The sequence below is a fragment of the Solanum stenotomum genome, chromosome 3, assembly GCF_019186545.1.
Source record: "Solanum stenotomum isolate F172 chromosome 3, ASM1918654v1, whole genome shotgun sequence".
In the NCBI taxonomy this organism is placed as follows: domain Eukaryota; kingdom Viridiplantae; phylum Streptophyta; class Magnoliopsida; order Solanales; family Solanaceae; genus Solanum; species Solanum stenotomum.
In genome coordinates, this window is record NC_064284.1 from 66,323,386 (window position 1) to 66,335,958 (window position 12,573).

The window sequence follows — 12,573 nt, forward strand, 5'->3', positions numbered from 1 at the left end:
TTATGGAAAAATCACATAAATACACATCTTATGTTACCTTAATCTCTAAAATTCCCTACCATTTAAAAAATTACAAAAATCCCCTCTTGAATACATCTCTATCCCCTCTCGGATACATCTCTCCCATTAAGTAATGTATCATTTAGAATCCGTGAGCTGTGTATCCGCAAGTTTTCAGATGTATCCAAAATCCTATAAATTTAAGAAATTTTTGTAATTTGAGAAAGAATAAGGATAAGGTGCAATTAGCTCTTACCACTATGAGATTCATGTAATTTTACGAGTTTTATTTGAGACCCAAGCACAATTATCAATTGGTTAAATAGGACTAGGGGTTAGAAAAAGAATGAAGAAAATGTATGTTCCTCTCATCATCTTTTTAGACCGTAAACTTCTCATCTCCATTCTTATCTTTACCCTTAGTTACTTGTCCTCGTAATTTAAGAGTTTAGGTGGTGTTATGATAATTTGGCTATCAATAATTATTAATATTTAAATGTTTGTGTTGAGAATTCAGATTTGTTTCACAAGGTTAAACTTGCAATTTTCTATCGAACAATTGCGCACCTATTCAAGTTAACCTAATTCTCTATGTATGGTAGAATAAAATTAATAAGAAAATGCATTTGTATATCACGTATAGCAACAAAGTGAGACATTTATGTTAGGATAGTTGTAATATAGAGGAAAAGATTCCACATTGGTGGAAGAAATCATCTTTTAGGTCTTTTTAAGGCGTAGCCCATTTAGTTTATTTAATAGAGTAAGTTACTTTAATTAAATTTAAAGATTTATTTTTCGTAATTTATTTTGAACAAATTATTTATTTAAAATTTACAAAAACTTTTGTATGTTCAAATATAGAGCAACAAAAGTTGTCTTTTCAAAAAGGGAGCAACTAAAGGTTGTGATTGTTCAGAAAATGAGTGTCTCTTTTATGAAAAGCCATCTATGCTCATGAAAGAATTCATGACTATTATGAAAAGTCATCTCTTAAATTCTATAAATACAAAGCATTCCCAGAAGTAGCGGATTCAATCACATATATGTTTCAAGCTTTATTGTATCTTGATAGAGAATTGTTTGTCATCCCTAAAAAAATATACAGACAATAACTCTTGAAAGTTAGAGATCTTTCACGCTTCAAAATTTCAATTTCTCTGTTATTTTTCTTCTAAACCTAATCAGAAATGTGCTCCCTCCTAATAGGATTAAGAATCACTTTGTTCAACTCTCTATAATACAAAATTGGATAGTTACTTGAGAATTTAATTAACTCAAAATTTATGTATCCTATAAAGGAGAAAACAAAATTGAAATGAATAAAGTGTGCAAGCAATATTGTTTATATTAATTTATATAAAATGATGATGTCAATGATATTCATACAATTTTTCTTTTTATATAGAGCGGTCTATGCTGATCCAATATAGATGAAAAGACACAATGCTAATATAGAGTGCATGAATTGCATTTTTTATAGCTGTCTTTAGTTTGTCATTTTCTCTTTTAATTGAAGTGATGATATATAGGTGTTTTCTTTTCCTTATTCTCTACACCATCCTCTTACCTAACTGTCTTTGGTATACTTTTGTCTTTTCCTTCCTCTTGTCTCTACACACCCCTCCTCACACACAACATAACATTATCGAGGTAGATTTAGAAGTTGAACTTTATGAATATTGTTTTGAGATGTGATTAAAACGATTAATTATGTGAGTTAGTGTGATGTTTGAGATTTTGTTGTAAAACTTTAGTATATATTTGGAATTAGTCACTAGGCTCGGTTGAGGACATATTTTATATTGTTAAATTTTCAGAAGTTGAATTTTACAAGTGTTTTGAGATGTGATTAAATCGGTTAATTATTTGAGTTATGTATTTGATATTGATATTTGTTATAAAACTCTTAGCATATAATTGGAATATGAGTGGAAGTTACTAAGCTCGGCTGAAGTCATATTTTATATTGTAAATTTGAATTATGGTTTCAAAATAAGTATCGCTTCGTATATTATTAAAAGATTAGTAAGAGTTATTTGACTAAATTATGTTCCCTCTTTAATCTAGTAAACTTAAATGTTCATGGAAAGACTTCTTAGCAAATTGTATAGCATAGATCAAAGAATTAATGCATTCTTTTGATTTTCTAAAACGGCACTTATATATATTTGGATTAAATTTTTTTCGTCTATATTTAATTTAAAGTTGATAGTATTTGACTGAACAAAGTTTAATAAAAAGAAAACAGACTTTTGCTATATACTAAAAGTATCTTTGAAGCTTCTTATCTTAAATATATCACGACATTTCTTGGCAATAAAATCCTCTCATTAAGAATAAAAGGAAAATTTTAAAAATTAAACTATTTTAAAATATTAGGACAGCCTAAAAAAGTAAAAGAAAAGGCCATATAAAATGGGACCTAGGAAGTATTATATATGTATATATATACATGTCTTTATATATGATATAATCTTACTAGAGAAAGAGAAAGAGGACATATACTATAGAAAATTGAAAAAAAAAATGGCAAGAGATGTAAGGCAAGTGGTGGCTGGTTTACTAACAGGTTCAATGCTTATAATGCTTTGCAATATGGTTAAAAGAGATCATTTTGATCCTATTTATGTGGTAAGAAATATGGGACCTTTATTATCTTATTTTAATTATAATCAATCTCTTCTTCAATTTGGTGTTCTTCCCTTTTATATCTTTAGAAATTCTCTAGTTATAATCATGTTGTGCTAGATGATAATTAATAAGAAACCATGTTCTCAATACTCCAATTTTGATCTTTTTTTTTTGGAGGTCATGAATTCAACTTGAATATTTTGAAAATGAGTATTTGTTAAAGGGGTGGGCGTGGAGAAGATATGCACTTCTCGAATGTGTTGTAGTAGATAGGATTTCTTCATCTTTAACAGAGATAATAAAAATTGAAATTGTTATTCGATTTTGCGATGATGATGATGAGGAGGTGGTGGTGGTTTCTATAAGTTTTGTAAACTAGGCTTACCTGAAGTAACTAGAGATTGTATGAACCATTGATTTTTTTTAACCATTATGTGTTGCAGTAGATAGGATTTCTTCATCTTTAACAGAGATTACAGAAAATGAAAATAAAAAAAATATTCTCTTTTAATGAATCTAACCTGACGTGAAATCAAATTAATCAAAAGCAAAGATTTTTTTTGACTATGCGACCTTTGCTTTTTTACAGTTAACCGTTAAAAATTGTGCACCTTGGCAAACTAGAGTTCATGATGTTAGAACTACCATATAAAAAAACAAATTTTAAAAAAAAACAGATACATTATATGCATTACTAGTATAATTTTTTTAATACTATCGAGTTATTTTTATTTGTTATAACAGATAACATATTTATTTTCAAAAAATACAAATCTTATATATATTATTGGTGAACAAAATTTGAACTTGATATAAGTTGGAAGATTTTTAGTTTTTCTTTTTTTATCTTCATATGCACACATGAAAAGTCCAATAAAATGAAGATTTTTAAATGGAATTTTCTCTACATATTTTATTATAAATAGTTTTACTTTAACGTACTATGCTTGTTTTTGTTTTTATTTTTAGAGTAAATATAACGCTAACTTTCTAAAAAGAAATACATGGTTCTTTTTCCCTCATTTTTCATCATGACTTTTTTCTAAGTCATGAAATTTTCCTTTCTTTTTCCTTTTATAAGGCCAAAGTTTCTGAAGTATTCTTGGAATTAAATGAAAAAAATAATAATTCGAAACTTTTATCAAAAGCTCAATATTAATAAAGAATAAGAAAAAAGTATATGAACTAATTGATTGTCTTCTAATTAGTCACACTAATTAAATATTCAATTGAGCACCACTTACCATTAATTAAATTTATGGATCATTAATCATTAATAGTTATATTTATTTATCTTTAGTTCTTTACGATGATCTGATAATATAATTTACTTTTTTTTTTTTTAACTATGTCAGTATATAAAAGTTAAATTTTATATTTATTTATTTATTATTTTGTTATAGGAAAATCTTTCAGTGCAATATGATTTGGTAAAAGTTTCAAAGCAAAGTCTTGTTAAACTCTCAGACAGTACAAGTGGAGGGATTTGGAGGGAAAACTTTTCCCTTAAACCTTGTTGGAGGAAGCCATTATCAACAAGTAAGTTCACCTTAAATTACTTTACTAGCTACGCTACTAAAAAATTACTATTTTATTATTGAGATTTTTTACGAATTTTTTTTAATGTCTATTTTTATAAACATTTTGATCGAATTAGTAAGAAAAGAAAAAAATTGTAGTGTTACAAAAAAAAATTAATAAGTTTCTCTGTATTTTACTGAGATTCGTTTTTCACTTTTTTCTTTCTCAATGAGCTGATTCAGTGGAAAATAACTTACTAAGTAGGAAAATAATGTTCTATAATACGATTTTTTTCATTGATTCGCAGCGAGAAAAGTTTATGTTTCTAGTAATGCTAGCATCAAAAAAGAAAAACATACCTATTGAATTTCATTAGTTGTGAACTGAAAAGGTAGAATGTATGTAAATTTTATTTCTACCACATGAAGATAGAGAAAGTATTTCTTTTCGAAAAGACAAAATAGGGGGAAAAATAATTAAACTCATAAATTAAAGTTTTAGAATTTTAACCATCTGTCAATATTGTTTGAATGATAGTAAATTAGTTCCCTTTCAATTTTAAACTTTTTGTTAATTAATTTTCAGCAAATGAAGAACAGGCAAAAGGCTACATCTTTTTTAATCTAACAGACAACCCTGAAGATCATATTACACAGGTATTAATTTTTTTTTCTTTTAAGTTTCAGTTATTTGTACTGATAATTCAAAAGAATAATTGATATACATTATCAAAAATCTCACGACAAAAATTTATTCACATTCGAAATTTATAAAGCACCTATAAAATTGTACCACTTCACTACAACTATAATTTGACGACTTATAAAATAAGATAAATTATTTGTTATAATACGACACCAAATTAAAAAAACTCAATCACATAAAAAAATTTATTTAAAAGAAACAAAAAGACAAAATAGGCAAGGGGGTGGGGGTTACAGGAAGCTGCCACGAGTCAACTAGCTGGCATCATTGCTGTCTTTTTAAATTTTTTTATCATTTCTCTTCTTTATTTTTGGTTAGTAAATTTACTGTATTTTTTCCAATCAGATTATTAATTCAGCAAAAAATAATTAAAAAAACATATTTTATATAATCATATTTAATTTGATTTATGAAATTTTGCACCACTTGACTAAACATTTTTGTAGCAAAAGAATAACATAATTCCTCTATTTTATTCTAAGTTTAAGAATATATTATAGTACATATTTGTGTCAAAAAGCAAATCGATGACATAATTGTTCTATCCAAATAATCTATTAGTTTCAGTCGTTTTCCTTTTTTTTTTCTTTCCTAAGATGGAAAGTGAATTTATTATTATTAGTAAATATTTATCGATGTTTATATCAAATTAATAAATTTCGATATGACTTTAGTTATTATGCATCTCAGATTGCTAATGCAGTGGTTGTGGCCAAATATGTTGGAGCAACTCTAGTCCTTCCTGAAATAAGAGGAACCCAAACAGGGCACAAGAGGTAAATTAGTTATTAACATTTTATTTTATTTTTGGAAAATAATTCTATTTGTTTAGCAATTCAATAACATGAGAGAAAAAAGGAAAAATAAAATCATATTTATAAGGTATACAATCTACGATTTTACAAATCAACTAATTTATTTTTGTAATTAAATAATTTTATAAAGAATAAAAGTAGGTGATTGATAAAGATTGTGTGTTTGGTATGAAGGAAAATATTTTCATGAAAAATAAGTAAAAAAGAAATTACGATATTTGATATGTAAGCTAAAAATTATTTTTCAAAAGTCTTTAAATATAATCTTGAAAAATATTATGTTGGTAGACGTGGAGTCATGGTGCAGTATGGGGGTGGGGCCTAGGGAGGTTGTGGTGGAATGTGTTTGGAGGTTGAGGACGAGACAATCAATAGTGGAATGTCACTTACTGAATTTAGTTTTCATTTCCACCTAAAAAGTCATTTTTTCTATTTTTAAGAAATTTATTGTTTCAAAGTGAATGTTTTTTATAAAATTTGATCAACCAAACATGAAAAAATTAAAAATATTTTCTAGGTTCCTCCCTACCAAGCACACACTACTTAAAGAATCTCACTCAAAGTCTAATTTTGGTTGAAAAGGAATGAAGGTATTTTCTCCCCTTTGATTCACAAATCATAACTTAAATTAAAGATTTTAAAGTGGTTCGCTTGGACTATGCTATGTATGAATGACCTTTTCTATTTCATAGGGGATCTTGGTCCTTTATTTATAGTTCTTGCATTAATCGGTTCGAAATTAGGTGTAGCTATATCACAAGCTTATGTTTCTACGAACTTAATCTGTATTTACTTAAATAATTCTATAAATCTTCTTCAAAGTGCTTTTTTTTTTTTTTACTAATTGAACAAAAGCGAGTCTGTATGGATATACTTAGTCGTGGAGCATTCCGAGTATTATTGTATCCTCATGTCATTCTTCTATTCTAAATTTGACACAAAACAAAACCACTTGTAGGCAATTTGGTGATATTTATGACATAGAGAGATTCATGACAAGTTTAGATGGCACAATTCAAGTAGTCAAAGATCCACCATTGGAAGCATCAAAAGTGAACATCACAAACATAAAGGTGCCTTTCATGGTGACCAAAGACTTCATTGAATCAAAAATTCAGCCAATATTCAAAGCCAAAGGAAACTTAATGCTTACAACAAACTTGTCACCTTCAACTATGGCAAAAGCCAAAGAGATCATAAAAAAAGACAATATTAAGATGGACCCTTATGCATGCTTAGCAATATTTGGGAGTCTTGAATTGCAACAAGAGTTAAATCAATTGGTTAGCTCAATGATTGGGACATTAAGAAGTTTGAGCTATAAAACAAATGGACAATTTGTTGCTGTGGACTTAAAGCTTGAATCTTTGGGAAATTTGTGCAAAGGAAATGTGATTAAAACTAAGGATTGTTTTAATGCCAAAGACATTGGTGAGTTCTTGAAGAAGATTGGTTATCAAAGGCACACTACTATTTACTTGACTCAAAGTGGATGGCATGGCAGTCTTGATGATTTCAGAAAGATCTTCCCCAACACATTCACCAAGGTAACATTTATGTCTATGTACATTGGCTATTTATTTAGTATTTTCTTGGTTTTATTTTATTTGACGATGTTTGACTGAGATCGGAGATTAAGAAAGAAAAATTGACTTTTGGCATATACCAAAAGTACCTTTAGAACTTGTTGTCTAGATCTTAAATGGTGTCTTGACATCTCTATGTCTATAAGGGCATGTCACTAAGGGTAAGACGAAAAGGTTAAAGTTGAAGAGTTTTTCAAACACAGAAATGTGTCATTCTTTCTCAATCAGACTAAAAATATCATATAAAATGGAGCAGAGGGAGTAACTAATAAAGCTAAGAGGTTGAATCAAATAAAACTATCTTTTCTTAGTTTTATTTTGATATGAAAACATTTGAGTACTAAGTATGAGAAGATAGACGGACTTTTGACACATCAAAAGTATCTTGAGAACTCGTGGTCTAAATCTTAAACATGTCATAACAATTCTATAGTTATAAGATCCTAATGAAGAATTGTGTCATTCTCTTTTAAACAGACTAATTAGATGTCATATAAAATGGTATAGAGAGAGTAACTAATAGAGTGAGGCATACTCAAGTGGTTGAGCACCTCAACCACCACCTGATAGATTGAGGGTTCGAGTCACGCCGGAGAGTAAGTAGAAATTCTATTTATCCTCCTATTTCTTGATTATTGAACAACTTTTCTCTTGTTATGCAATTGCAACAGGATGCAATAATTCCAGCATATGAGAAGGCTAAGTACCAAATCACAAAAAGTTCTGATTTTGAGAAAGTTATTGACTTCCAAATATGCACACAAGCTGATGTATTTGTACCAACAATCTCCAATCTATTCTACACTAATGTTGTAGCAAAGAGAATTGCCTCTGGAAAGACAGAGGTACTTGATCCAACACAAAAGGATTCTACTTCATCTTCTATTGTCAATTATGTCTCTCCATACATATCCAAGAAATCACACTGGGCTTATTCATGCTTTTGTTGATCATCATCAATCATATATAAGTGTAAGCAAATTGTGTCTACTTTTATTTTAAAGTCAACATGTGAGAGAGTTATAGAATAGCCTATAGTTCAAAACTAGTAGTAATAAATAAAGTTCATATAGTAGCTATTACAAGTATGTTTAGCAATTGTATACAATCTTGTAGTTTTGATTTTTGTATGTCTTGTTTATAAGTACCTATTAAATTGTTGTAACTTTTAAGACGAAAAAAAAAGTAGTGAATTGTTTGAAATATGCCAAAATGTATGTTGAGTGTTTTTTTTTTTTTTGTATATGGGGATGAATGGAAAATGAAGGAACTTTGTATACATCGATGGGTTTAAGTAAGCCTTTTTTGCCTATGTATACTTTATTGATGCAACAAACTCTTTCTGAGATTGTATATATACCACAACTGATAAGATTAGTGCGTTAACCGAGATTGTATATATACCACGCCATTGATAAACACCAAAATAAGGGATATTCACTTNGGAAAATGAAGGGACTTTGTATACATCAATGGGTTTAAGTAAGCCTTTTTTGCCTATGTATACTTTATTGATGCAACAAACTCTTTCTGAGATTGTATATATACCACAACTGATAAGATTAGTGCGTTAATCGAGATTATATATATACCACACCATTGATAAACACCAAAATAAGGGATATTCACTTGTCCCTCGTAAAAAGAAGGCAAGAAACTTGATTTGTGTATCCCTCATTGTATTCTATGTATATCATCATGTATATCTGGATCCAAACGTAATATACATGAGTCGATTTATCCTTCAAAATATTTTGAATATGTATAACTGTATAAGTTATATTTCTTATATGTATATTTATTATAAAATTTGTATAAATGATCGTATATTAGTTATTTAACAGAATTTAAGCATGGCATGAGCTAATTTTTCCTTCATATATGTATCTCAGAATGTATATCTCTTATAAGACTTGTATAACTAATTGTGTGTTTGTTATTTACCATAATTTAAGCATGATATTTATTGAAGACCAGAAAAGAAAAAAGGTTTTCCATAATAGAAATGATGAAAGCATAAGAGTCAATACAGAAACAATAAAAATTCAAAAAGAGAGAAAGATAAATAATTGTTGAGAATTTGATACCATACAAATACCAAAATTTTGGCCAGTCTAAATTTTATCGTTTGATAATTGAGGCGAATTTAAGATTTAATCTTTCTAGATTAGGTTATGAATAGTTATGAGGTATTACTTATAAGTTCAAGTCTAAAAATAGTAGTAATTATTTCTAGCACGGAGATTACTATTTTATTTTAATGAGTTTGCTTAATATCGATTCGAATTAAATAAAGGTCAATAATTTTCGAAAGCGAAATGTCCAATTACGTACTACTACTTTGATATCTCATTCTCCACACGTCTTCTATTTCACATATAAGACAATTGCAACCAAAGACAAAAAGAGGTTGTTGAAATTTTTTTGAAAAATAGTTATTTATATTTTGAAAAAGCAAATATTTCGATTTTTTTAATATTATATTAGTAGTTGAATGATCACCAAGCAAATATACATATTTATTTGTATTTACTAAGAGGATATATTATATCTTTACAAACTTTCTTAATCCAAAATAAATACACTCTTATTACAATTCCATAACAAGTTGAGTTGGTACAGTTATTGGATATTATAATGTCAAACAAAAAAATAACGTACACGTTTGTTTGATCCCCAAAGCCAAATGTGTCGATAATAGAGTTAATGGTAAAAAAATATATAAAATATTTTAATTTTTTGGACTTCATATCTGAACCGTAAGGACTAAGGTGTGCAGGTTTCTTTCCTGAACTACTATCAACTATTTATTAAAATACACATCAACTACTCCCTCCGTTACATTTTGCTTGACCCCTATAATCCAAAAAGCTATTTCATTTGTTTCCTCATATTATATTTAGTATTAAATAACTATAAATAAAGTTAGTATTAGTAGTAGTAATCAACTTCAGAGTCCAAAGCATCATTAATAAGCTTAATTTAGTAAAATACACATCTAATTATTATAAATTAAATATATGGATCATTGGGCTGGGTCAAATTTTTATGTAGACCGATAAATAAAGACCATGTGTTTACTTAAAACTAAATCAAATGTTATATAATTGTAATCGTTAAAAGAGAGAAATTTCAAGTTTAAAAATAACGTTAGGGGCAAATTTAATTCACTAGGCGGAAGAAAGATATTTTAAAGGTATTTCTAATGTGTTAAAAGACATTTTCACCCTTTTCCGTAAAGTTTATTAGCTGAAGATTAGTTACAAGATAATACGCTTCTTTATGTCTTTGAAAGGAAAATAGAGAAATTTGATGATTTATATTAACCTTTACAACCAAATAAAATCAAAGGATTTTTTTTCTTCAGATTTTTATTTTTTTATCTATCTAAAGTAGTAAATTATTATGACTACATTTTCCAACTAAAATGAAATATTACTGTCAAAATTGAATTGTATATTCATAATTATCCTAAAAACACATGATCCTAAGTCGATACTTGTCACGAAAGATTTATTCTCTAGTTCACTCATAAAAAATGATCGTTATCAATTTCGCCTCGAAAACTTGACATGCTATTGTAGAAATATGTTAATCTAAGTAACACATGGAAAAATAAATTCTAGAATTATTTATTAAAAAAATAATTAAATAAACACCACGTCTAAAGGGAGAAGTAATATATGACTTGCTTAAGTCAAGATACGATCTTTCCTAATTTATTTTTTTATCCTTTTATTTTTATTTTTCTTCTTTTATAAAGGAGTGAACGTGGAAAATAAAATATAAAATATATGAAAGGAAACTTCACAGCACCTTCTCGAGAATTATAGTTTACTTGCTAAATGGATTGGTTAATCGAGTAGAATTATTTTTTGTATAAAGTACATAAATTCTATACATTTGGACTAATTATATCATATATCAGAAGTTTCTCAAATTACAAAAATTCAAATTTTTCATTACTTTCCGATACATTTCTTGGTTGGCTGATACATTGAAATAGAGATATATCAGAGAGGATTTTTTTTAAAAATAAAATAAAATGATATAAAATTTTAGAAATTATGATAATTTAAATCGTGTATTTATATAATTTTTCCTTATTTCATATGCTTCTCATTTACTATATGACCTCTTTATCCTTTCACTTTGGTCAATTAAATTAATCTTTAAATACAAGTTAATATGAAGAACCAAATAATTTAGATTATGTATTTGTAATATTAAGATATTCATGCAATATATATACAAATAATTTATCGGGCATTCAATAAATTGTTTTTTAAAACTCGTAGAAATTCAGAATTCTAATTTTATTTTCTCAAAGATTACACGATTTCTTACAAGTACTCAATTGTATCGATCAGTCAAATGCGTAACTTTGAAAAACAAAATGTTTAGAAAGGAATTGAAATCAGAGTTCACACTGTAGTTTTAAACGTGGTATTGCCGTGTCCTGCACGATCAACTAAAGAACATTTAAATTATTTTATCAATGTTATACATTTTTTATTTTGTTTTGAATTGTTGTTCTACATAATATAACAAATAATATATATTATATCCATCTTTACAAATTTCAAAAACAATAACTAATCAAATTAATTGTTTGCTTGGGTTTTATAGTAATTACTAAAATTGTTGGGTTTTAGCCTAGTGGACCTTAAGAACACCCCTTATGGGTGGACTCTATTTTCTATGCTAAATTAACAATTAAAGTAATATTTTATATATAAAAATTAAAATAAATATAAAATTTGTGCTATAAAATAGTAAATTTATTAATAGAAACTAAAGTTTTTCTCACCACAAATCAGTAAAAAAATTGGTCTATAAAATATGTTTTTTATATCATTAAATCAGCGTATTTGAAAAATACATGAGTCATGACAGGAAACAGATTTTCATTGAAACAATTAAAAAAAAAATATTTTTTCGTATGGAAATATTTTTAATTTTTCTTTTCTCATTGATTAAATCAAAATATACGTGAATATATCCCGAATATTTAACATTGGGAAAATAATATTAATATTTTTTTGGTAGTGTCTAGTACCCTCTCTAACTTACCAAAAGCCTTTAAATTTATGCTGACATATTCATTTCCATTTGCCTTTTTGCCACACCATCAAATACTCTTCCACATACTTTTTTTTTAAAATTTAAAAAGTCTAACCAACAAAACAATTAATTTAACCAATAATAATTGAATCCTTCCTCCTCATTACTTTATTTCATCTAGAATATTAATAAATTCGAAAAAATTCCACAAACTTTATACTATTTATATCTTGTCTTCTTTGATTAAT

General features: G+C 27.3%; 1 protein-coding gene across 1 annotated transcript; it reads left to right on the top strand.

Annotated features, from left to right (window-relative positions):
• The first annotated feature begins 2,504 nt into the window (after positions 1 to 2,504).
• On the top strand, positions 2,505 to 8,442 carry LOC125859870 (protein MANNAN SYNTHESIS-RELATED 1-like). The gene is made up of 6 exons (XM_049539717.1): positions 2,505 to 2,634; positions 4,038 to 4,173; positions 4,741 to 4,811; positions 5,551 to 5,636; positions 6,634 to 7,222; positions 7,933 to 8,442. The coding sequence occupies exons 1-6, from the start codon at positions 2,530 to 2,532 to the stop codon at positions 8,209 to 8,211; spliced, it is 1,266 nt and encodes a 421-aa protein (XP_049395674.1). The 5' UTR covers positions 2,505 to 2,529; the 3' UTR covers positions 8,212 to 8,442.
• The last annotated feature ends 4,131 nt before the right edge of the window (positions 8,443 to 12,573 follow it).